At 39.0% G+C, this 26753-nt stretch overlaps 1 protein-coding gene across 2 annotated transcripts in view; it reads right to left on the bottom strand.

Moving 5' to 3' along the window:
• The window catches only part of LOC136881032 (uncharacterized), an 88189-nt gene that overhangs the window by 13243 nt on the left and 48193 nt on the right, over positions 1 to 26753 (bottom strand). For both annotated transcript variants that reach the window (XM_067153630.2, XM_067153631.2), the window contains exons 9-10: positions 23769 to 23957; positions 3438 to 3596 (exon numbers count right to left, since the gene is read on the bottom strand). In XM_067153630.2, coding sequence (XP_067009731.1) covers positions 3438 to 3596; positions 23769 to 23957 — 348 coding nt within the window. The remainder of the gene's footprint in view (positions 1 to 3437; positions 3597 to 23768; positions 23958 to 26753) is intronic.

Below are 26753 nucleotides of genomic sequence, written 5' to 3'. Positions count from 1 at the left end.
CCCTGCTGAAATTTTCATGGACTAATGGGGATTTGAACCCAGAAAGTAGTAGTACAAGGCTTTCTTCTAGTGGTGAGGCTGTAATAGAAATGATAGAAGATGTTAAGTGACCTGGACACAGCTAGAGGAAATATAAATTTTACTGCTGAGATTAGTATTCAAGATCATTTTTTGTTAGTATACTTACATGTGCAACAGCAAGCCAAATCATTATGACCACCTTTCTAACACACTAATGTTTATGAAAATTGCAACACCAAGAAGGAAACACATTATTGAAATGAACTTTGTACCGCTGATTAGGTACATGACAATAGGCAAATGACTAAGTTTACAGATCTGTACATGACCTTTGAGTATTCAGTATTTTGAGTAGCCTCCATACACTGCATTCATAGCCTCTATACATAATGGCATGGAATCAAAGAGGTTCTGGATATATTCGTGGGGAATCTCCCTCCATGCAGTTTGTATGCGAGTCCACAAATCATCGGCAGTGGTAAAGGAGGGCTGTCATGATCAAGTTGCTAACCGACGATATCCCAGACATGTCAGGTGAACGTGCTGGCCACTAAGCAGTGGTACTTGTTGTCCTTCGAAGAAGGCTTGCACATTCCTCACCACATGTGGCCGTGCATTGTCATGCTGAAATGTGACATATATAGTTGTTTGAAGGAGGGAGAGTATCTCAGGCTCTAAAACCTCCCTCATGCATCAGTTGCTGTTCAGATTTCCCTCAGTACCTAGAAGGTAAGATCAGTTGTACCCAAACCATCACACTTGGTATTTGTCCACTATGCCTCTTAACAGTGCATATTGCCAGATTATGCTCAACACGGTAGTGTCGAATACATGCGGCCATCACTGTAGGACAAGTTGAGGTGGAATTCATCTGAAAACTCATTTTTCCACTCAGCATGCTAGTGACAGGGTTCACATGCCCATTGCAGTCTCTGAGGCTTTTGTGGTTTTTGGACAATGAAAGCCGACACAATGGCAAGTGTGTAACTAGTCCAATCCACAGCAGATGGTGTTGAACCATCGATGCAGAATGGTTCACACATTGCAGCCCTCGATCCAGTACCTGCTCATCGCTGCTTACGACCCTCTTCTATCCACTGTTTCCACACACACATCACTGTCGTAGCACCATGCCCTGTATGCACCGAAATGTCATGGTATGACAAACCCGCTTCCTGGAGACCAATCATTCTGCCCCATTGGAACTCGCTCACATGCTGATATTGCGCCCTTCAATGTCAGTGAGGCATACTGGCACTTACTTTCACGTTTCAATCTTGTTTGATAGCTCTTCACTGACTACATTTAGTGTAACACTTACCTTGTCGGTTAAACAAGACAGGGCCCTGCTGGGCCTATGTGTACTCCATCTCTCTACAATCCTAATCACTTATTGCTGACACACACTTCTATACATCAATGAGTTTGGATTCATTTGGGCCATTGTTTCATGGTTTTGCAATTTTCACAAATGTTAGTACTGTATTTTATAAAACTTCCCCGTGTTACCAAAATAAATCTTGTTTTCATATGCATGGATCTCACTAGATTTATATCTCTATATTTGGTTCCAGAGCTGTACTTTATGAGGTTGGAAACAGTGTAAATTAAATTATTGATCCAATACACCGCATTGTGCTCACTTATTTTGAAAATAAATGTACAGGGTGTAAATATTATGAATTTTCCATGGGTGTGTCAGGGGCTGAATAGGTTACACAGCCTATACTGAAGATGCAACACAAGTCCGTGTTTCACCAAACTACACTATCAATAGTAGAGTCATCATCGACAGATTATCATTATAATTTCCCCTTATCTAGCTCCAGCCATATTAGGGCATTTATGGTACTCCAACTTCCTCTCTGCTTCCACCATTCTTCTTCTATAATGTTGTGTCATTCTAGGTTCCTCCTTCTTACACTGTTCTTGATCAAGTCTATCCAACTTACTTTGAATCTCCCTATTGCTCTCTTTCCCTCAAACCTAGCCTCCATCATCTGTTTCAGCACCCTTCCTTCCCCCATCCTCTTTACATGTCCAAATCATCTTAGTCTCAACTTTACTACTCCAGTTTCCTTCCTGACATCTTCATTTCTCACTCAGTCTTTTATATCACACTTAGGAATTATGTTTCTCTGGCTTGAATTTTACTCTCCAGTACAGCACAGCGATACCAAAGCACATACTGTCAACTACTGTATTTTATCATGCCCGGCTACAAAGGGAAGCCATTGAAATCCTGAAGTGCACCAACAGCTTAAACTGTAAGGAGGAATCTTAACGGGTAAACAAAGCCTGGTTTCAAGTCCTGAAAGCCTTTGAACCTGAAGGACACAATGGCAGCGGCAGAATAGAAAAAGCAACGGGTGATCAGTTGCCTGTCTCCGCCAAAGCAGGTCGATGTACATCAGGCTCCTTAATGCTTCAACCATTGGCCGAAGAACAGCCAATCAGTGACCACCCCTCCAGCATGGTGGACCAATAGGCAAGCAGTGCACCGTAGCCTGCACTATATAATGAGGTGGAATTATACCACCACTTCATTCCACTGTGAGTTTTACTGCTATTGAAGTCAGTTGGAACCCTTGATAATAAGTAAAATTCTTACAAGAATAAAATTTACTGTATCCACCTATTCAACACAATTCACAGTTTTAGTGAATAAATTCTACATGAATTATATACACTTTTCAGACACATGTTTTTGCCCTTTCTGGGCATCTTCAGCCTACTGACAATCTTAAGGTCAAGTGCAAGGCCTTGTTTGAGTAAACATTTGAAATTAATACTATGCAAAATGATCTTATTCTAAAACTTTTTTTGTAGAAATGTTATTCTGTTGATGCTGTGTACATGGGTTTAAAATGTGTACATTGTAAACCAAAATTTGTACATGAATACAATAATAATGTTATCACATTTAACTAAAATTGTCCAAATCAAAAATTGGGTCTTCATCAATTATTGGATGAATCATTATGTTAATAAAGTTTGTAAAAAGTATGTTCATCCAAAGGTGCTTTTTAATCACCTATGTCATACGTTTGGCAGCAATAAAACTGGAACTGTGGTATGTTGTCAATCATGCAAAGCTTGAATATCTCATGTGGAAGAAGCGAGGTTGGATGATAGACTACTATTTTTTTTTAATTTAGTGTAATTACGGGCTAAACATTGTGTATGTTGGAATTATGTTGTCAAATATCCTTCATAGCCAGCTGCTCCTCTAACAAAATGCTTCCTGGTTAACTTCCATATACTGTGTTCTTATATTCGGTTCTTAATTCTGACTGTATATAACTAATTCACTTTTTTTTTTGACTGAGGCATAGTAGGTCTCGTATCTGTCTACTGATCTATCCGTCTACCTATCTATTATCAATATTTTCTTCAAAGGATGAATTGAAGTTTACCTGCTCTTTCTTCAGCTGAGCGAGGTCCTCTTTTCTTCAAAATTTCCTTACGAGGTGGTACTGCTCCTTCAGCATAGGTAGGTGACACTCTTCTCTTTAATATTCCCTTACAAGGTTGTGCGGATGCCTTCGGGCGTGATTTACGGAGTTTCTCAGTACCTACAAAGTAAGTTTTAGTTTAGTTCAGTTTACTTTAGTTTAGTTTAGTTTAGTTTATTGCCTTTCTTATATGGTGGGGCTCAGGCTATGAAGCCTGCTATTAAATCAAACCATATTATACAACAGTTTTATACAATTTACAGAATAATGTACATAAAATCATTTTTTACATATATTTCTAAAAATCACAAAAATTAATTTACTTAACCTCTATAATTTTGTATCCTTATTGATAATTAAAAGCTAATTATTAATTTTCTACGTTAGTGAGATCTCCTTTCTACATATTTGAGTAACACATTAAACATTTCCTTTTAAATAGCCTCGGATTGCCTATGCCTCTAATTTCAGCTGGGATTGAGTTCCAGGAACGTATGGTAGCAGGTATGAACGAGTTGTACGAGTTACTATGGTGAATGGGAATGGACAAGAGGGAACGTGTGGATGACCTTGAGGGAGCTCTATCAGAAGGGGAGAGGTATTTAAAGTCTGTTCTAAGCTAGACTGGTTTGCTTGTTTGCAGAATACTGTGGAGAAGGGAAACAGCGTGGTATTTACGTCGTTCAGTCAATCTTAGCCATGACAGCTGAGAGAGGAAAGGGTTAATATGAGTTTGGATTGGGATATTTAATACGAATCGAGCACAAGTATTGTAGGCTCGCTGCAGTCGACATGAAAGTGTTTTGCTCATACTATTATAAATTACATCTCCGTAGTCAAATACTGGAAATATTAGATTCTGTACTAATAATTTTGTGTTTCTTAGAAGGAAGTCCCTCATCCTTTTTGCAGAATGTAATGAATTTTGACAAATTTTTGTGACATGTTCCAACCAACTTAAATACTTATCGAATACTACTCCAAGGTTCTTTACAAGATCGCTAAATGTTACTGGTATTCCACTGAGCATAACACTGGGTATAGATGTGTTTTGTATTTTAGCATGAGATTTATATGTGCCAATTATGATGGCCTGTGATTTTGATGGGTTTACTTACAGGCCATGTCTGCTAGTACAGTCATTAACATTTGCTAGGTCTTCGTTTAACTTAGTGGTTGAATTGTTTAAGTCATTAGGCTTTGTGTGAATATATAATTGAGTATCATCTGCATACAGGTGATATTTACAATTGGTCAGCATCTCAGATAAGTCGTTCATGTACAATGAGAACAGAAGTGGTGACAATACTCCTCCCTGAGCCACGCCCATCTTAGTGGTTTGCCATCAAGATGTATCGTTTCCCACTGATACACACTGCTGACGATCACTAAGATAGGACTGTAGCCAGGTTAAAGTGCTGTAAGAAAATATCAGCGCCTTAAGTTTAGCGAGTAATATGTCTCTATCTACACAGTCAAAGGCTTTGTTTAAGTCCAACAGAACAAGTATAGTCAATTGTCCTTTATCTATCGCTAGTTGCATGTCATTTGTCACTTTAACTAATGCAGTGGCAGTACTGTGATTTTTCCTGAATCCCGATTGATATTTGTCAAGTAAGTTGTACTGTATAAGATATTCAGTCATTTGCTTATGTACTATTTTCTCCAACAATTTTCCTAATATAGGAAGGATACTTACAGGACGATAATCTTCGGGACTGTTGGGGTTGTTGTTTTTAGGGAAAGGTCGGATGATTGCATGTTGCCAATTCGAATGAAAGACTCCAGTCATGAGTGAGTTATTAATGATATGCGTGACCGTTGGAAGTATGATGTCTATGATTCTTTTTAAAAGAGACAGGTTGATTCGATTATGGCCAGTGGACCCTGACTGTATTTCACTGAAGACTTCCCTAATGTCACTGGGGGTCACATGAGAAAAGTACAACTGCTCGCCATTATGTCCTGCTTTTGAGGATATTCTGTTAATTACTGCTGCTTTGGTCTGTTCATCAATCTGAGAGGATCGTGGGCTAAAATATGAGTTTAGGTCAGCTAGTGGTACATTACAGTTGTTGTCATTTGTCTTGTTTTTGCATAATCCCATTTCGTGAAGAGATTTCCAAATCTGACTAGAATTTTGAGTGTTCAAAATATCATAAGAGTGACCTATTTTAGCATTTCTAATTAACTGTGTTGTTCTGCTTCAGAGTTTTTTATACTTTCCGAAATTGTCAGATGTAGGATGTTTCACGTAATAATTATAGACTGCGTCTCTTATTTTCATCTGGTCATGTATTTCTTGGGACAGCCATGGGTTTCAAGGCCTCTTTACCCTAACAGTGCATAGTAGTGCATACAGAGTCAGAAGTAGTTCGTTAGAATGATTTACTTTTCTGTCAATGTCATTTATGAACTGAATGTTGTGCCATGGTGTGTTAAGAGCTTCTTCAAAAAATGCATCTTCATTAAAGTGTTTAAAATCTCTATGTGTAATTAATTTCGGCTTGAACTTAGGGCATTTCAAGGAATATGCAGCATAAACCATGTCATGTCGGGAGAGACCGGGAATGGGCATTTGTCCCTGAGTTAGGATTCGGTTGGTATTATTAGTAATTATTAGACTGAGAAGCGTACGTGAGTTGGCAACATGGTATGTAGGGTTTAGGGGTAGTATTGTCCAATTAATGGATGAAAACATCTCAGTCAATCGTTTTGTTTCAGTAGATTAGTTTGTCAAGTCTGTATTAAAGTCTCCCATTAAAATCAAATGCTCATACCTGGATGTTAGATCATGTAAGGCTTCCTCTAGATTTGTGATGTTACCAGTCTTCGGTGGACGATACACTACACCAAGCAAGCACTTCGTACCGCAAACTATGAGCTCAACGAACAAGAATTCAGGGCTATTTGAGAACTCACTGGGGGATTTTAATATCACCTTATACTTCACATCATCCCGTATGTATATACATACCGACTCCTCCACCGAGCTTACCGCTCCTGTCATTCCCAACTAATGAATAACCATTCATCCTAACAAGAGATGAAGGGATAGATTGATGCAACCATGACTCAGAGAATAGCATGGCATGCAGGTTGCAGGTTGAGAATATTTCAGAGAATTCCGGGAAATGTGGAAGAATGCTCTGAGTGTTTACATGAGCTATTTGTAAGGAGGTAGGGTAAGGCGAAAGAATGTCTTGAAGGTGATTAGCGGCACTTAGAGTGGGGGCTGGGACTGTGGGTTGGAGAGGCTGTAGAGGCATTTGTTTCCTGGTTGCTTGTTGCTGCCAACTTAAAATTTAACTGTAGATATAAAAGGAAAAACTACACTAGATAAAATTAAGAAACTAAAAATTGAAATTAATGATAAAAATGTAGGCTATAGCTACAGTTGAAATTCTGATTAAAGTTCTATACAGTGGTATTTAGTTTACAGAATGTCGGCTCATGGTTAGCGAATACGATCGAGATCTTCGCGGTTTGACACAGGTATTTTACGAGTTCCCTGCTTAACATAAATTATGCCATCCTTCGACCACACGTTCCGCACACTAAACTTACTTATAGCGTTCTGCAGAAGCCGCAGTCTCTCTGGGGTTAGGTCCTCTCTAATTGTTTTATTTGTACCCTTGAGGTTCTTTTTGTTTACAAACATTGCATTAATTTTCCGGCACGAAACACACTTCACAATTATGGGTCTTGGACGGCCAGTTTGACTTTTCCCAACCCTAGGAGATCTGTCTATATCATCCACTGAGAATTCCACCCCAATTTCACGAGCAATATCAATGACAATTGTCACCGGTTGGTGGGACGGAGAACTGAAACTACTGTGTGTTTGGAAATGTAAATTTTAATTTTTTTATTTGTCTGAAGGATTTTTTTTTTTTTTGCAACTCTGGACTCTACTGGAATTTTATGTAATGGCAAGAAATATTGAACTGTATGAACATTGCAACATGCAAAGGTGTTTTGAAGTGATTTTTTTTTAAATGTAGTTTTTATGTAATCTGTTGTAAAATTTGTAAGGTGATTTATTTTGGAGCATCCTGTACCTGTACCACACGTGCGGTTTCCTATGATGAAATTTTGGTGTTGTAATCGTAATGTTCCAGAACTTGTGTAATTGCTAACAATGTTAAAATTACCATATATGGTAACGTGATTTCCTATTGGCAAAAAGGTCCAGGAATCTAGGGTAAGTTTGATCTTATTGGTTGATTGTAATCGGGCCATTTCCGGCCTTGTGGCCGGCTTCGGAAAATGATGCGTGTGCTCGGCGTCTTTTCCATCCGACCGCCCAAGCGAGCGTTTGCGCTCGAGGGCTGCTGCCCTCGGGAACTCCTGCCTTTCCGAGGTATGTGTTATTTCAGTGTTTTTGCAATGTTTTCTGGTTTTGTTTCATTTAGTTTAATTCCTTTTGTGTTTCATTATTTCTTCGCTTAATGTCATTTTAAAGTTTAATTTAATGAGTCCGAGTTTACCCTAGGTTCCAATTGCCGTAGTTTAAAGTCTTTCATCCATTAAATACTTTTGTTTTAAACTATACCTTTAATGTAGCATCACCTTCTTCGTTAAATCAAATTGTATGTTAAGTTACTTAAGTATGTCTTGTTTCCGTGTCATGGAACTGTATTTGTAAAATTTTGTCATTTTTAATATAGTTGAGCTAGAGGGTGTTTCGTGCAAGTCTTTTCTCTCCCATAACGTCATACGTTCCCATGGACCTCTATAAGGGCTTCCCGCTGCTTCCACATCCTGTCTTAGTTGTCATTTTTAGGCCTGTAAGTGTTCCCTGTATTTGGTTTATATGAATTTTCCGCCACTGCGTCATATTTCTACCTCATTATTCATATTATTATGTATTATATTATTTCTATATTATTGTTATTTACTATTTCTAAAGTAATTTTTACGTTGTATTTTAGCTCAGTATAAATTTAAATTTCAAATGTAACCGCGCGACTTGGAGCGCGTACATAAATAAAATAATCAAGGAAACGCCAGACCCTGCATCCAACCAATTTCAACGAGCTTCGATTTACTTGTGCGGGGGACACTCAACACTAACCCGTGTATAAGGGTTTAGGTCAATATGATTTTGTTTAAAAAAAAAAAAATACCGGGTGAGTTGTCCATGCGGTTACAGGCGCACTGCTGTGAGCTTGCATCCGGGAGATAGTGCGTTCGAACCCCACTGTCAACAGCCCTGAAGATGGTTTTCCATGGTTTCCCACTTTCACACCAGGTGAATGCCGGGGCTGTACCTTAATTAAGGTCATGGCCGCTTCCTTCCCACTTCTAGACCTTTCCTATGCCATCATCACCACAAGACCTATGTGTGTCAGTGCAGCGTAAAACAAATTGTAAAAAGAACATACATACATACATCATTATTATACACTGTTATACCTTTCAGTGTTCAGTCTGCAAGTCTCTGTGAATTTACTAAACGTCGCCACAATCCTCGATTTGCAACTAGTGTTGCGGCCTCATTTAGTTCTATACCTCTTAACTTTAAATCGTTAGAAACTGGGTCTAACCATCATCGTCCTGGTCTACCTCTACTTCTCTTACCCTCCATAACAGAGTCCATTATTCTCCTAGGTAACCTATCCTCCTCCATTTGCCTCACATGACCCCACCACCAAAGCTGGTTTATGCGTACAGCTTCATCCATCGAGTTAATTCCTAAATTAGCCTTTATCTCCTCATTCTGGGTACCCTCCTGCCATTGTTCCCACCTGTTTGTACCAGCAATCATTCTTGCTACTTTCATGTCCCTTACTTCTAACTTATGAATAAGATATCCTGAGTCCACTCAGCTTTCGCTCCCGTAAAGCAAAGTTGGTCTGAAAACAGACCGATGTAAAGATAGTTTCGTCTGGGAGCTGACTTCCTTCTTACAGAATACTGTTGATCGCAACTGCGAGCTCACTGCATTAGCTTTACGACACCTTGATTCAATCTCACTTACTATATTACCATCCTGGGAGAACACACAATAAATACTTGAAATTATCGACCAGTTCTAGCTTTGTATCACCAATCTGACATTCAATTCTGTTGAATTTCTTACCTACTGACATCAATTTTATCTTCGAGAGGCTAATTTTCATACCATACTCATTGCACCAATTTTCAAGTTTCAACATATTAGACTGCAGGTTTTCGGCACAATCTGCCATTAAGAGCAAGTCATCAGCATAGGCCAGACTGCTTTACTACATTTCCACCTAACTGAATCTCTCCCTGCCATTTTATACCTTTCAGCAGATGATCCAGGTAAACTACGAACAGCAAAGGTGAAAGATTACAGCCTTGTCTAACCCCTGTAAGTACTCTGAACCAAGAACTCAATCTACCATCAATTCTCACTGAAGCCCAATTGTCAACATAAATGCCTTTGATTGATTTTAATAATCTACTTTTAATTCCATAGTCCCCCAGTATAGCGAACACCTTTTCCCTCGGTACCCTGTCATATGCTTTCTCTAGATCTACGAAACATAAACACAACTGCCTATTCCTCTCGTAGCATTTTTCGATTACCTGGCACATACTGAAAATCTGATCCTGACAGCCTCTCTGTGGTCTGAAACCACACTGGTTTTCATCCAACTTCCTCTCAACGACTGATCGCACCCTCCCTTCCAAGATGCCAGTGAATACTTTGCCTGGTATATTAATCAATGAGATACCTCGATAGTTGTTGCAATCCTTCCTGTTCCCTTGCTTATGGATAAGTGGAATTACTGCTTTTGTCCAATCTGAAGGTACAGTACCAACACTCCATACTAATCTTACTACTCTATGAAGCCATTTCATTCCCGCCTTCCCACTATACTTCACCATTTCAGGTCCAATTTCATCTATTCCTGCTGCTTTATGACAATGGAGTTTATTTACCATCCTTTCCACTTCCTCAAGCGTAATTTCACCAACATCATTTCCCTCCTCCCCATGAGCTTGGCTGTTTGCAACACCAAAATATTCCCTCCACCTCTCCAGTGATTCCCTGGGATCTATTATGAGTTCACCTGAATTACTCAAAACACTGTTCATTTCCTTTTTCCCTCCCTTCCTAAGATTCTTTATTACTGTCCAGAAAGGTTTTCCTGCTGCTTGACCTAGCCTTTCCAGGTTATTACCAAAATCTTCCCATGATTTCCTATTGGATTCAACAACCATTAGTTTTGCTCTGTTTCTTTCATCTACGTACAAATCCCTGTCTGCCTCGGCCCTTGTTTGGAGCCATTTCTGGTAAGCCTTTTTACGTTTACAGGCTGCTCTCACTTCATCATTCCACCAAGGTGTTCACCTTTTCCCATCTTTACACATAGTAGTTCCTAGGCATTCCCTTGCTGTTTCTACTACAGCATCCCTGTATGCCACCCATTCACTTTCTATATCCTGTCTAACGGTCTAACGGTCGAAACTTCTCACTAATCATATCCATATGCCTTTGCTGGCAGGACCTACTGTTTACAGTGCACTATGTCTTCTGGTATGGGCTAGAGCAATTTTGTTACTTTCATTGATCTGTCTCTGTCTTATCCTTGGCTTTGACAATATGAAAGTGACTGAGGTATGAGCAATGCTAGTAATGCCATTCGTTGTGCAGCCAGTCCCTGCTATGAATGGTGTGAAAACGTTGCTCATAGGGTCGGTTGGTGCATGCATTTCAGTGGGCTTCCAGACTGATATGTAATAGCAACTTCTGGCTCGGTGAGGAAAGCAACGGGAAACTACCTCACTCCTCATTTCCCTAGTACGCCTCTTCAGTGATGCCTAGGTCATCTATGACAGCTGATGGCGGAGCTGTTGAGGATCCAACCAGCCTTAGGGCTGAAGACTGAACATACATACAATCATATCCATGTACTTCTGTCTAATTTCCTCATCCTGGAGATTTTCTACCCGTATTCGTTTGCAGACAGATTTCACTTTCTCTACCCTATGCCTAGAGATACTTAGTTCACTACAGATCAGATAGTGGTCTGTCATCATCGAAAAATCTCCAGAAAACTCATACATTCTTAACAGATTTCCTGAATTCAAAGTCGGTTATGATATAGTCTATTATGGATCTGGTACCCCTAGCGTCCCACGTGTAGCGGTGAATAGCCTTATGCTTGAAGAATGTATTCGTAACTGCTAAACCCATACTAGCACAGAAGTCCAGCAAATGCTTCCCATTCCCATTAGCTTCCATATCTTCCCCACATTTACCAATCTCCCTTTCGTATCCTTCAGTTCTATTCCCAACTCTCGCATTGAAATCGCCCATTAGCACTATTCTATCCTTGCTGTTGACTCTGACAATGTCACTCAATGCTTCATAAAACTTGTCAACTTCATCCTCATCTGCACCCTCACATGGTGAATACATGGAGACAATTCTAGTCCTAATTCCTCCAAATGACAAATCTACCCACATATTCGCTCATTTACGTGCCTAACAGAAACTATGTTGCATGCAATGGTATTCCTGATAAAGAGCCCTACCCTAGACTCCACCCTTCCCTTTGTAACACCCATCAAGTACAGTTTATAATCTCCTAGCTTTTCCTCGATATCTCTCCTTACCCGAATATCACTTACTCCTAGCACATCCAGATACATCCTCTTTGCTGACTCAGCCAGTTCTACTTTCTTTCTTCCAGAAGCCCCATTAATATTGATAGCTCCCCATCGAATTCTATTTCGTTCGCCAAGTTGTTTCCAAGAAGTCCCTCGCCTGTCAAATGGGAGTGGGGCTCCGTTACTCCCATAGGTCTGAGGCTTGCTTAAAATGTTTTGAGCTTGGTAAATTCATAAAGCAGGATGCTACCCTACTTGCACATAGTCCAAATGAGGATCTCTCCTCTAATGGGTTATGGACCACCAGTGAATTGTATAGTCCTAGCCGCCTTAGCACAAGGAGGACCATGACTCAGAATATGTCCGAGATGCCCACTCCCATTCCATAGCAACTGGTATACCGACTCTCAGAACCACTTACTAGGCCACTCAGCCATTTGAAAAAAATGAGGTCAAATGTCGTGATGCAGGATCCCCCTTGGACAAACTGGAGATGATAGTATGAGAGGCGAACAAATTTTACTTAAACATATCAGGTCCGCAACCTAATAATTTCCAAAAAATTGATGAATCCCCGATTCCAATGCAACGCATATATAGTTGGAGAGTTACATCTCAGTCAACTGGACAGGTGGCCTAGTGGTCACCGTACTTGTCTGCGAACCTCGAAGACGGGAGTTCGAATCTCGTCGCAATTGTACTTATTGTACAAAATAAATATTTGAGGGTACGTGAAGATAAAAATGGGAATAAAAATATTACACAAATTGCAGTACAGTTTATTTTCTACCTGAAATGAATAATAATAATAATGATACTTGCTTTACATCCCACTAACTACTTTTACGGTTTTCGGAGGCACCAAGGTGCCAGAATTTTGCCCTGCAGGGTTTCTTTTACAAGCCAGTAAATCTACCGAAATGAGGCTGACATATTTGAGCACCTTCAAATATCACCAGTCTGAGCAATGATTAAACCTGCTAAGTTAGGGTCAGAAGGCTATTGGCTCAACCGCCTGAGCCACTCAGCCCGGCACACCTGAAATGAATATAGGCCTAAACGTTCTCACATTTACTGTGGGATCCCTCTATATATATATATTAATTTGAGGTAGAAAATAAAGTTCACTGCAGTTTCCCTAATATTTGTATTTGCATTTTTCTCTTCACGTTCCCTCAAATAATTATTTTGTACAAAAAAATATAGTTACGACGAGACTCAAACTCACATCGTCAAGGTTCCCAGGCAAGTACGGTGACCACTCGGCCACCAGTCCACTTGACTGCGTTGTAACTCTCCAAATATATATGCCTTGCATTGGAATCAGGGGATTCATCAATTTTTTGGAAATTATTATGATGTAGATCTTACAGCTTTAAGTAAAATGTGTTCGCTTTTTAGTGTTCCATCACTTCTACTTGGTCTGAAGCGGATCCTGCATCATGACATTTGTCCTCAATTTTTTCGAAAACGGAAGCGTATTAACCTAAACCCTTATATATGAGTTACTGTTAAGAATTCCCCCCCAAAGTGTACATTGAAGCTCATTGAAATTGGCTGGATGCACGGTCTAGTCCAGGGATGGCGAACCTATGCCATGCGCGTCACTAGGTGACACGCGAACACGATTTTGGTGGCACGCCACATGACCATATTAACATTTTACGCCTTGTACTGTATACTATACATATCTCGTGCATCGCATAATCATAGTGTTCACGTGTAAGAAATAAATATCGAAAATCTAAATTCTAGTTCCATTCCGACGTGCAATATGGCAACACTGATACGTCCGGAAGTCTAGTGAGATAAGTGTCAGATGCGGCCGGCATGCCCTTTACTCATACACACACCTCAGTCAGTGAAGTTCGTTCCCCCTGTGGGTGGGGGCAGTAGAATAACACCCACGGTATCCCCTGCCTGTCGTAAGAGGCTGATTAAAAGGGGCCTCAGGGGCTCTGAACTTTGGATCGTGGGTTGGCGACCACAGGGTCCTCAGCTGAGTCCTGGCATTGCTTCCACTTACTTGTGCCAGGCTCCTCACTTTCATCTTTCCTATTGGAGCTCTCTTGGTCAACTCTTGTTCTTTTCCTACCCCGACGCTATTAAGTTTGCGAGGGCTAGGGCGTCTTTCATTTTCACGCCCTTCGTGGCCCTTGTCTTCCTTTGGCCGATATCTTCATTTTTCGAAGTGTCGGATCCCTTCCATTATTCCCTCTGATTAGTGTTATATAGAGGATGGTTGCCTAGTTGTACTGCCTCTTAAAACAATAATCACCATCACCACCAGTGAAGTTCGACTTGTGTGTGGTAGCCAGTAGCGCATAAATATTCTTAGTGTGTAACTGTTTATTGAACATCGTTTTCTGGTGGTTTTGTACATGGACCTCGTAAACATGTTTTCGGTGCCGAAAAAAACTTAATGAAGATAGTGACCAGGTTTTTCAAGAACAAGGAACGATAAAGTTTCATGTTGCCTGTTCGGAAACAGTTGTATCTCGAACATTTAATGTAAAGCGCCATTTCGAGACGAATCATTCAAATGTTTGTTCCATGCCAAGTGAAGAAAGAAGTGAGTTCATTTCACAAAAAATAGAACAATACACAAAACAAAGTAGTTTTTTGTATCATCTTTCAGGTCGAGGAATAATATCAGTGCGGCTGTTTCCGCCTGTGTCATGGGAAACCGCTTTCTGACGTGAGTTCTTGAAGAAGGGTTTCTTATTGTCATCCAACACATTATTTGAAGACTTTCCTAACAAACAACAAATAATTAACAGAATTAAAGAAATGCCAGTCTGCAGAAATTCTGTCAAGGATAGAATAATAAGAATGAGTGAAGATGTTTCAGAGCAATTGAAAGCTTATTTGGGTAACTCCCAAATGTATTCAATATGTCTTGTTGAAAGCTCGGATGCGACCTTACAAGCAAGGTTAGCTGTTTTCTTCCGATTTCCTTGTGGAAATGTGATGAGGGAGGAATTAGTTAATTTGCTGAATTTACGAACTACGACAACCGGGAAAGATATATTGAACGAATTGAAGCCAGAACTTGTATTAAAAATTATGTTTGACTTACAGAAAATTGTGTCCGTGACAACTGATGTGGGGCTGCAAGTATAGTGGGTATTCATAATGGGTTTGTGGAATTTCTTAAGGAAGAAGTTAAACACCCAATTTTACAGTTCCATCGCTTATTACATCAAGAAGCCCTTTGTGCGAAAGAAGGTATGAAGTCATTTGAAAGTGTATTCTCGGTGGTAACTAAAATTGGGAACTTCCTACAAGTGCTCTAAACAATCGCCAGTTCTCGAAGATGTTTCATGAAGTGGAATCTCAATATGGCGGACTTGTAATGTACAATAATGTTTGCTGGCTGAGTAGTGGGCAAATACTCCAGAGGTTTGTCGAGCTCTTGGACGAAATTCTCTTCTTCATGACAGAAAACATGAATAATTTCCGGAACTCATGGACCCTATCTGACTGTGCGATTTAATGTTTCTCCGTGATTTTACAGCAATATACAGTGATGTGAATAAGGATCTGCAAGGAAAGGGACATATTGCAGATAGATTGTTTGAGATCATAAAATTATTTAAAGTTAAAAACTTCATTATTGTTCCGTATTGAATAGAGAAATAAAAAAAAAAAAATAAAAAAAAATCATGACAGTATAATTAGTAAGTTCCACCCCCCTGTTATAAACTTATCCAAAACAACCCTAGATGATAATGATAACTTAATCCTATCAAAAGGCCCTAAACATAACTGGCCTAACTTAAATAAAAATAACAGTGTTTTTAATACAATCACTGAATCTGAATTGGCTATCAAAAAAATGCCTTTAGAACTACAGGACGAAATTAGACTTGATGTAAAAAGAAAACTTAATAAGATTTACACATCCAATGATAATAGCAACACTGTTCCCTTCGTTGAACGTAAACACATTCTTAACCTCAAAAAGAAAATTAAAGACCAGGACCTCATCATCACAAAAGCTGACAAAGGTAACACTACAGTAATAATGGATAAAGTTGATTATATCGAGAAAACCAAAAATTTCTTCAGCAATAATTCCTTTTCTATAACAAAGAAAGATCCTACCCAACAAATTCAACGTCTTCTAAAACAATCCCTTAAGAACTCTTCTTTCTTATTTACTGAACATGAAAAAACAAAATTATTAAGCATGAATCCAGGCCTACCAACCGCTAAATCTCTCCCTAAAATTCATAAAACTGACGTCCCTATTCGACCAATTATTAATTACAGACCCAGCCCACTTTACAAATTAGCACAATTCATTCATAAATTTCTTAAGAATAATTACAAATTTTTATCGAATAAGTCTGTAAAAAACACCATAGAACTAGTTGAGAAATTAAATAACTTCAAAATCCAACCACACCACTCTCTACACTCTTTCGATATTGTCAATATGTATCCCAGTATTAATATCAGAAAATTATTTCCTATTATTGAAAATAACTTAAATACATATAGTTGCTTAAGCAAACTTCAAATTAATGATTTTATGACCCTCTTAAAATTAGTAGTTACTAACAACTTCTTCATCTTCGACAATACAATTTATCAACAAGATGGTTTAGCTATGGGCTCTCCAGCCTCGGGGATCCTTGCAGAAATATACCTAGACTTTTTAGAACACAATTTCATTGATAACAATGACGACTTTAAACATGTATTATTTTGGGCTAGATATATGGATGACACATTTGTTATACTGGATGATAGAGTTTTCAATGCAGCTTCTACTCTTAATAGCCTCAATAAAATTGATCCACATATTAAATTCACTCTTGAAACAGAATCAAACAAATCTATTAATTTTCTAGACATAACAATAAACAGATTACCTTCCTCATTATCATATATGATTTACAGAAAACCCACACATACAGCTAATACCATAAAACAAGACTCTTTTCACCCACAGTCACATAAACGTGCTTCATACAACAGTATGGTTAACCGCGCCTTCAAAATTCCGCTATCAAAGGATAACTTAAATAAAGAACTAAACATCATCCGCTCTATTGCCAAATTTAACGGTTATAATTCTTATTTTATTGAACAAATCATTAACAAATTTAGACACCGCCCTAACACAACACTCTTAAAAGATATTCCCAAACCAGCTGCTTACACCACATTCACATTCAATGCAAATACCTATAGTATAGCTAATGTCTTCAAAAAACATAATACTATGATTTCTTTTCGAACTAATAATAGAAACCTTGAATTATTACATAATTCCCACTCCTTAAATAGAACAAGTGTCTTTTCTAAATCAGGCGTATACCGTTTTAAGTGCCACAACTGTAATTCTTCTTACATAGGTCAAACTGGTCGCAACTTCAAAATTAGGTACTTTGAACACGTTAATGCAATAAAGCACAACAGATTTTCGGCAGTGGGACAACACATACATGACACAAAACATGCTTTCACTACAATAAACCAGGATATTGAAATTCTCAGCACTCTAAATAAAGGCCCTCTCCTAGACATCACCGAAAACTGTTTTATACACCTTGACCAGTTTTTCAATCCAAATCTTAATCTGAATGATATTTCTGAGAAACCCAATCCCCTTTTCGATTTTCTCATCTCCTTTTTAAATAACCTGAAGTCAACAAATAAGGAATCAATCTTTCACAATTTACACAATACCCTCTCATGCCACTTCCCCCTTCCGCAACACCCCCCTTGATCCTCCTCAGTTCTCCCCCTTCTCACCCAAGGGGCTCTGAACTTCGGAGCGTGGGTTGGCGACCACGGGGCCCTTAGCCGAGTCCTGGCATTGCTTCCACTTACTTATGCCAGGCTCCTCACTTTCATCTATCCTGTCCGACCTCCCTTGGTCAACTCTTGTTCCTTTCCGACCTCGACGCTTTTAGGTTTCCGAGGGCTAGGGAGTTTTTCATTTTCACGCCCTTCGTGGCCCTTGTCTTCTTTTGGCTGATATCTTCATTTTTTCGAAGTATCGGATCCCTTCCATTTTTCTTTCCTTCCCACCCTCCATCCCCCAGAGGTTCTGAACTTCGGAACGTGGGTTGGCGACCACGGGGGTCCTTAGCTGAGTCCTGGCATTGCTTCCACTTACTTGTGCCAGGCTCCTCACTTTCATCTATCCTGTCCGACCTCCCTTGGTCAACTCTTGTTCCTTTCCGACCCCGATGCTTTTAGATTTCCGAAGGGCTAGGGAGTCTTTCATTTTCACGCCCTTCGTTGGCCCTTGTCTTCTTTTGGCTGATATCTTCATTTTTCGAAGTATCGGATCCCTTCCATTTTTTCTTTCCTTCCCACCCTCCATCCCCCAGGGGCTCTGAACTTCGGAACGTAGGTTGACGACCACGGGGGCCCTTAGCTGAGTCCTGGCATTGCTTCCACTTACTTGTGCCAGGCTCCTCACTTTCATCTATCCTGTCCGACCTCCCTTGGTCAACTCTTGTTCCTTTCCGACCCCGACGCTATTAGTTTTCCGAGGGCTAGGGAGTCTTATATTTTCACGCTCTTCGTGGCCCTTGTCTTCCTTTGGCTGATTTCTTCATTTTTCGAAGTATCGGATCCCTTCCATTTTTTCTTTCCTTCCCATCCTCCATCCCCCAGGGGCTCTGAACTTCAGAGCGTGGGTTGGCGACCACGGGGCCCTTAGCTGAGTCCTGGCATTGCTTCCACTTACTTGTGCCAGGCTCCTCACTTTCATCTATCCTGTCCGACCTCCCTTGGTCAATTCTTGTTCTTTTCCGACCCCGATGCTATTAGGTTTGCGAGGGCTAGGGAGTCTTTCATTTTCACGCCCTTCGTGGCCCTTGTCTTCCTTTAACCGATATCTTCATTTTTCGAAGTGTCGGTTCTTTTTCTTTTTTCTTCGAATTAGTATTATATTAAGGATTGTTGCCCAATTGTATTTCCTCTAATAACAATAACCACCACCACCACCACCACCATCACCACCCTCTAATTAACGTCCCCCCCTTTCTCTATTTATCATTTCTTTATCAATTACTACGGCAAGTTGTTTCGAGTTGAACCTCGTATTTCTTTCATTATTTCTTCCTATTTTTTAAATATATTTTTTATTTGGCTTTATTCTTTTTTAACGTTTTAAATTATTTTATAAAACCTATATATCCACTTTGAAATTTGACGAAATTAAATCCTACACTGTTTTCCTAGGACTTCATTCACGTCACCTTTTGCTCTTCGGCCGGAGAAACAAATGCCTACAAGACCTGCCTAGCAACGACTTTACATAAGCGAATATTTGACCTGCTTATGAACTTCAGCTATATTTGTTTTCGGCGCAAGATAGTGATGTTCTGTTTACTCTCTTGACTGTGATTATTGTGTTTTGAACATTTACTGAATTGCTACGTTATGATACAATGTTAATTTTTTGCCTGTATTCAATGTGCTAGTTGTTTTAAGATCTTCGCAAATTGGCTGATGATGACACTTAAAATGTGTTGAAACCGGTCCCATTAAACAGGTTGTAACTACTTTTTACCATCTTATTACGGAGTATTGAAAGGTGGATCCTAACCTATAATATTGTACATCTTATCATAAAATTATTTCAGTGAAAACTTGAAGTATTCGTCGGGGATGTTGGAACAAAAACATTTAAGTACTTTCCTTAACTTGAAGTGCAACTTGAATTGATGTCAAATTTTTCAGATCAATTAACTTTTGACGACACAGAAAAGTATTTGTAAGAAGTATGTGAATGTCGTATAAAATTCAAAACAAATAGTTTCCAAGAGATTTTCCAAATTTTGAGATTTGGAGAAAAATTTGCACTTTATTTCAAAGCCTCGTATTGTACAAATGAGTGATATTAAGGTCAGGTTAGATATTGACGATTTAGAAATAGAGTTGATTGAATTTCAAGAAAGCAATACATGGGTGAACAAATTCGTACAACTTGGTGAAGCACTGGTAAAAATTGAGTGTGCTGTTGATGGTGAATACTCTCTCCAGAAGCCAGAGAACTTAATACTTGAACAGTGGAACAGCCTCCCACAAAAGTTTTCAGCCACGAATAAACTTGCTACAGCGCTACTTACTTTGTTTGGGTCATCATATGCCTGCGAGCAGTTATTTTCTACAAAGAACTTTGTGAAGTCAACAGTTAAAAACCGTCTAGGTGGTACCTACTGAAGAGAGCAAGTTATGAACCTGACATGGCTACTAAGATTCAGCAACAAGTTTCACACTAAATGTGAGAACAATATTTCACTTGAAGTCCATTGGCAAATATTAGTATTTTTGATTTTTATATGTAATAATACTTAATGAGGAAGTGTGTTATAATGGACGCTTATTACTGTATATGATTTTTACAAATAATGTTACGTATTCTTAAAACTTACAAAAATGTATTTTTGCAGGATTTGCAAATTGAGACCACGGAACATACGATCAAATGCAATACTTACATCTAATAAATAAATGAATAAATAATAATTAATTAATACCATATTATGAAACATATTTCGGAATTACGAAAGTAAGTCGGTATGGTGTCCTTAAAGGAAAATAGCAGGTGGCACGTAGACAGTTGAGAATAATAAACCAGACTTGAAATGGCACACCAGTTGGAAAAGGTTCGCCATCCCTGGTCTAGTCTATCCTTGTAAGACCTAAAATGTCCTACATCTCCCATTACCCCACGAGGCTGTTCTCTCCAAATAGATGGGCTCTTTCCTCATCAATCCCAGTCTTTTAATGCCCATTTCTTCACATCCCCAACAGCTCATTTTTTGCTTTCCAGCTTCTTCAAAAGGGTGGACATCAACACTCATTTAGGCAGTATATTGACGCGCTGTATGTCAAATACTTTCGGATGAAACATTTCCGTGAGTTTCCAAGATCAGCTTGTTCAAAATATATCTAGTACCTATATTGACATATGGCCTGGAAGCAGCAACACTTACTGGACCAACAAAAAGTCATCTCCAGGCAACAGAAATGAAGTTCTTCCGTTCTTGTCTACAAAAAACAAAAATGGATAAAATAAGGTACGTAGATATCCAGCAACAGCTTGGATTGGAAAGAAGCTTGCTGGAGACTTTAGAAGTGAAGAGGTTGCAATGGTATGGTCACATGAAAAGAATGAACCCTCACAGGACTCCTCGAACATACTTTGACCACAATGACCAAGAGGAAGACCTCGTGATGTTTGGGAAAAACAGATATTGAAGGACCTTGAAATTAGAGATGTGAACTGGCGTCGCATGTATGAGCAGCATCTGTGGATGGCTAGGACAAACTGGAGGAGTCTCGTACACAACCGCACTCGGCTTGCTGGAACGAAGAAATTATGATGATGATTGACAGATCTTCAAACTTGATGTGGGATGTGTAGATTATTAGAAAATATAGATGGAGATACAGGGAAAGAGAGAAAGAAAAAAGATGAGTATAAGCGAGCAGGAAGGTAGGTTATATTATATCGACTACGAGGGCGTTCAGTAAATAATGCAACACATTTTAGTTCTCAGCCAATTTCAGTTTTTTTTTTAAATGGTATTTTGTTTCGGACATCTTTGAATATTCCTGCTTCGTCTCATAGAAATTCATTAATTACTGAATGTGGCAGCGCTACAACTATCCTTCAAAATAACGTCTGTAATGGAAATGTGTACCAAACAGAGAGAAGTTATTGAGTTTCTTTTGCCGAAAAACCATGGTATCACAGATATTCATAGGTGCTTGCAGAATGTCTATGGAAACCTGGTAGTGAACAAAAGCACGGTGAGCATTCTCCAAAACAATGCAAAACCTCGTGCCAGTCTGCGTACCCGATAGGAGCTCACAAAACTTCAGTGGACTGTTCTTCCTCATCCACCCAACAGCCCGAATCTTGCACCTTCTGACTTCCATCTGTTTGGCCCAAAGAACGATGCACTCTGCGGGAAGCGCTACGTAGATGACAGGGAAGTTATCAATGCAGCACTACGTTGGCTCCGACATCGACCAGACGAGTGGTACCATGCAGGCATACAGGCCCTCACATTACGGTAGCATAAGGCCGTAGCAATGAATGGAGATTATGTTGAAAAATAGGGTATTGTAGCAAAAAGATCGGGGAATAAGATGGTGTATTTGAATCCTCAATAAAACAAAACTGCTTCTAGAGAAGAAAGATGTTTTTCATTATATATTTAACTCCCTTCGTATAACCAGCATCTTATTTCAAGATCCTAAATGACGACTCTGTACATGGAGATCGTCACACAGATTAAGCACGAATGAATAACAGTACAAAGAATGCATAGAGATTGTGGGCTCTAAGAATAAGCAATGTTTAGCTCCTACCAGTGTCAGGTTGACCATTTTTGTTTTGTATTTAACATCTCTTCACTTGTACTATAGGCCTACTCAGTATGATCTAATAAGTTGGGAGTTTATTTTGAATACTTCTTTTGTCGTGCAAAAGTTTGTCTATTGTGTAAGGTCTCCCAGCCGATTGTACGCTACTTTGGACATATAATGCGCCAAGATGGTAGTCTTCAAAAGATGATTGTTGAGGGCAAAGTCCAGGGAACCAGACGAGGACGAGTACCAACACGATGGATTGAAATGGTGAATGGCCCCCTACAGAGTTCTCTCAGAGTAACCACATTGAAAGCTTTAGATAGGGAGGAATGGTGGAGTATGGTTCATCGGCTAGATAGCTGAATTTTATGATAGTCACGACACCTCAGTCATGAGGCAAAACGAAGGAGAAGAAGAAGAAAGCACACTGTTGCCAACCATTGAGAAAATTATGAAATTAAACAAATTAAAAAAACAACCTTGTTGTAACTAATTCATATAATACTTAGATGCACCTGTGTTAAGTGTGCTGGTAGAGGCTCAGATGACAAGTTAATAATTAGGCATAGCTGCTCTGGATAGGTCATGTGATCCGAATGCCATGCCAGGTGTTCCTTCCTGAGCTTACAAAAGGAAACCATAACATCGGAGGACAAATGAAACCTTATAAAGGTGTTGCAAAAGCTAGCTTCATAAAGGACAACATAGATATCAACATCTGAGAAATGTGAACCTTAGATCACTCATTATGGAAGAAATCTATTTATAATGATGTGGAAATATTTAAAGCCAACCACTGAATCATTGTGGAAGACAGAGGAGACTTGAACAAAGGACTGATTTCCCCCAAAACAGTCTTTTTTTTTTTTTTTTTTTTTTTTTTTTTAAATGCCTATATGCACTGTGAAAAAATATGTGGCTCTCGCAGTGGACTATTCAATTCACAATTAAATAACTGTGCTCATATGATTCAGATGTGGAGACAAACTAGCTCACATCAAATGTTTGCTCATCATTTTCCAAGTATGCCTATACTCTCAGGTAGAAAATACTTGCAATGTATTATAAACACAAAAGAAGTATTCAAAATAAACTCCCAACTTATTAGATTATATTGAGTATAGTACAAGCTGAAGAGATGTTAAATACAAAACAAAAATGGTCAACCTGACATTGGTAGGACCTGAACCTACAGTTTTTGATTGCACGTCAGCATGAACTGTATGGAAGCCTACTCAATACGCCTAATAAGCTGAAAGTTTACTTTAAATACAATATGGCAGTGAAAATGAAATATTCATATAAAAGAAGTATTAGGGTCCTATCCTTGTCTCACTACAGAATACTCACTTGTTTTCAATGAGAAGCTGACATTTTTCTTTTGTCTGAGCTTTCGTGGAACATTTCCGTTCATGCTAGGTTTTTCCTTTGCGCCTTTATTCTTTTGGATTGACTTAATGCCCTTTTTTGCTTTCCTCGGTCTTTCAGAAATTACAAGGGGATCCATACTGGCAATTTCTCGGATGTCTTTATCCCAATCTATAAGAAAAAAAACAACATAGTCTTATCTGGAAAAAAGTCATTAAAGTGAACAAAAAATAAAGCAATTTTAAGTTATGTTCCCAGATTTCAGCTATTGAATAACAACTGATACTTTTAATAAAATCACATTAGTACTTTTCTCACATTATTGTCAACATATGGTATCCTGTGTTTAGCCTCACAATCTTCAACAATTTAAAACCACCAGATTAAAAAAGTAGATGATGACAGTTTCAATTCTTTAGTGAACTTCTGCACTTAATAAAATAATTTCAATGTTATTCCAGTCTTCCACAATAATGTACTAGTTAGAGATTGTCAACAAGAGTGTGACTACCAAAGCAACAATATAGAGCAACAAAACAATGAATATATCCATTAAATTATTGTAAAAGGCCAATATAAATCTGCTACATTCTTAACCCTGAACTACTATTGTCAGATCAACAATGACGTGATCCATATTCATAGTGTTGTATTTTTGTGCAGTTTACTTCTAGAATGTTGTGGCCGCTGGTATTCCTCTCTGACTGTTTCCTTTATCAGTTACTATAACAGAATTTGATCGCAGCATGTTCTGATTTAAGCTGTACACGAGTGACTTGAGAATACTGTTAACATAGTCGTTAAACTTCACTCATTTTCTAATTGGATGTTAAACCGAATGTATGTGCAATGAGTGATATAAGATTAGTGAGGGGCTTAATGTTGAAGATGTAGACAATCTTAGTGATGGTGAAACTGTGTTTAGTGAACACTAGCTATATTACCCGACGCTGCCCGGGCATTTTATTGTTTCCTTTTAGGTATTGTATTACCTGTTAATTATGTGTGAAGAGAAGTTTTGTAGATTTCGTTATTGTGACGTTGACTGATTAAGAACTATTTTGTAGTTTATAAGTTATTAGTTATTGTTGTGTTTCATTTCAAGTCTTATAGATTATTTTCTTTCTTCTTAATCAAACTAATCTCGGTAAGTTTGGATATGTCTGGTCCGGCTCCATGGCTGGCTAAATGTTTAGCAAGCTGGCCATTGGTTACAAGGGTCCCGGGTTCGATCCCCAGCAGGGTTGGGAATTTTAACCATCATTGGTTAATTTTGCTGGCATGAAGGCTGGGTGTTCGTGTCGTCTTCATCATCATCTCATCCACATCATGCGTGCAGGTCGCCTACGTTTGTCAAATCAAAAGACCTGCACCTGGCAAGCCGAACATGTCCTCGGACACTCCCAGCACTAAAAGCTATATGCCATTTCAGTTCATTTGGACATGTCCGGCCCCGCGATGTAGAGGGCAATGCATCCGCCTGTCACCCGGCGCCCCAGGTTTGATTCCCGGCCGGGTTAGGGGTTTCTAATTGTAAATTATTAATATCCCTGGCCTGGGGACTGGGTGTTTGTGTCGTCCTTAACATTCCTTTCCTCACATTCAACACTCTACAGTTCCGTAATTCCAATTAAATGCAGGTTCATATCATATGGTGCAAGTATTGGCAAAAGACCTCTAGAGATCGACACCACGAAATAATATCTCTCTCTCTCTTTTTTTTTTTTTTTTTGGACATTTTCTTCATCACCACTTTTCACCATACCTACTCAGCTGAACTGGTACTTAAACGGCATCCAGGGTGCCCCAGTACAACTCAGCGACCATGGAAACTATGGATTTGACACAAATATTGGTCGTTTTTTATTATTCTTGTATGTCATTCCCTCCGTTAGGTTTTGCTAGAATGTGTTTTATTCCTCCAGTATCATTTCAAGATAGTATTTTGTATTTGTATGAAGTTTGGTTGAGAGCTATTCTGGAAGATATTACACACGTACATCTACAATTTTGGTTATTTTCTCTTTCACACCTTTTAATTTAGGATTTGTATTACTTATTAATTACAAGTGGTTTTTTTTTTAAATTTTCTTAATTGTGATATTGATTGATTGTTTATGAACTCTTTTGTCAGTTTTTTTTGCAAGCTGCTTTATGTCGCATCGACACAGATAGGTCTTATGGCGACGATGGGATAGGAAAGGACTAGGAGTGGGAAAGAAGTGTCCATGACCTTAATTAAGGTACAGCCCCAGCATTTGCCTGGTGTGAATATGGGAAACCACAGAAAACCATCTTCAGGGCTGCCGACAGTGAGGCTCGAACCCACTATCTCCCGAATACTTGATACTGGCCACACTTAAGCGACCGCAGCTATCGAGCTCGGTATCATTTTTCTTTTTAACTGAAATATTGTTATGAATATAATTTTACGTTTAGCTTGAAATTATTTTGTTTTGCCTTAAAGTATTTCCTTGAGGCAAGCCAGATTGTCTGGGAAGTAGTTGATTCTTTCAAACAATAACAAACGTAATGTATTTATGCGTCGCATTATAGATATGTACACGATTCCAACTGTCACTGGGACTGTCACCAATCAGTCGAGCGACACCAAAAACTATGTAAAAAACATTAGTCTCGGTGAATTTGGACATTTTCTTTTCTTTATCACCCCTTCTAAATCACCATGCCGATGGATGCTGGACTTGGACTTAAATGACATCTGGAGTGTAGCTATTCATCTCAGTGACCCCAGAAACTATGGATTCGACACTAAAATTGACTGTTTTCAATTATTTTACATTGTCTCCCCCAGGGGTGTCTTACCTCTACAGTATCTTTTCAAGATAGTATAGTTGAGAGCTGTGATGGTGTATGACCTTCAACTTAAAGGCATACGGAGGGTCAGTATTCATCTAAGCGACCCCAAAAACTATGGATTTGACAGTAATATTCATCGTTTTCGAT

This window comes from Anabrus simplex, chromosome 9 (genome assembly GCF_040414725.1).
Source record: "Anabrus simplex isolate iqAnaSimp1 chromosome 9, ASM4041472v1, whole genome shotgun sequence".
Taxonomy (NCBI): Eukaryota; Metazoa; Arthropoda; class Insecta; order Orthoptera; family Tettigoniidae; genus Anabrus; species Anabrus simplex.
The sequence above is the reverse complement of the archived record's forward strand: the minus strand, read 5'-3'. Positions and strand labels throughout refer to the sequence as shown.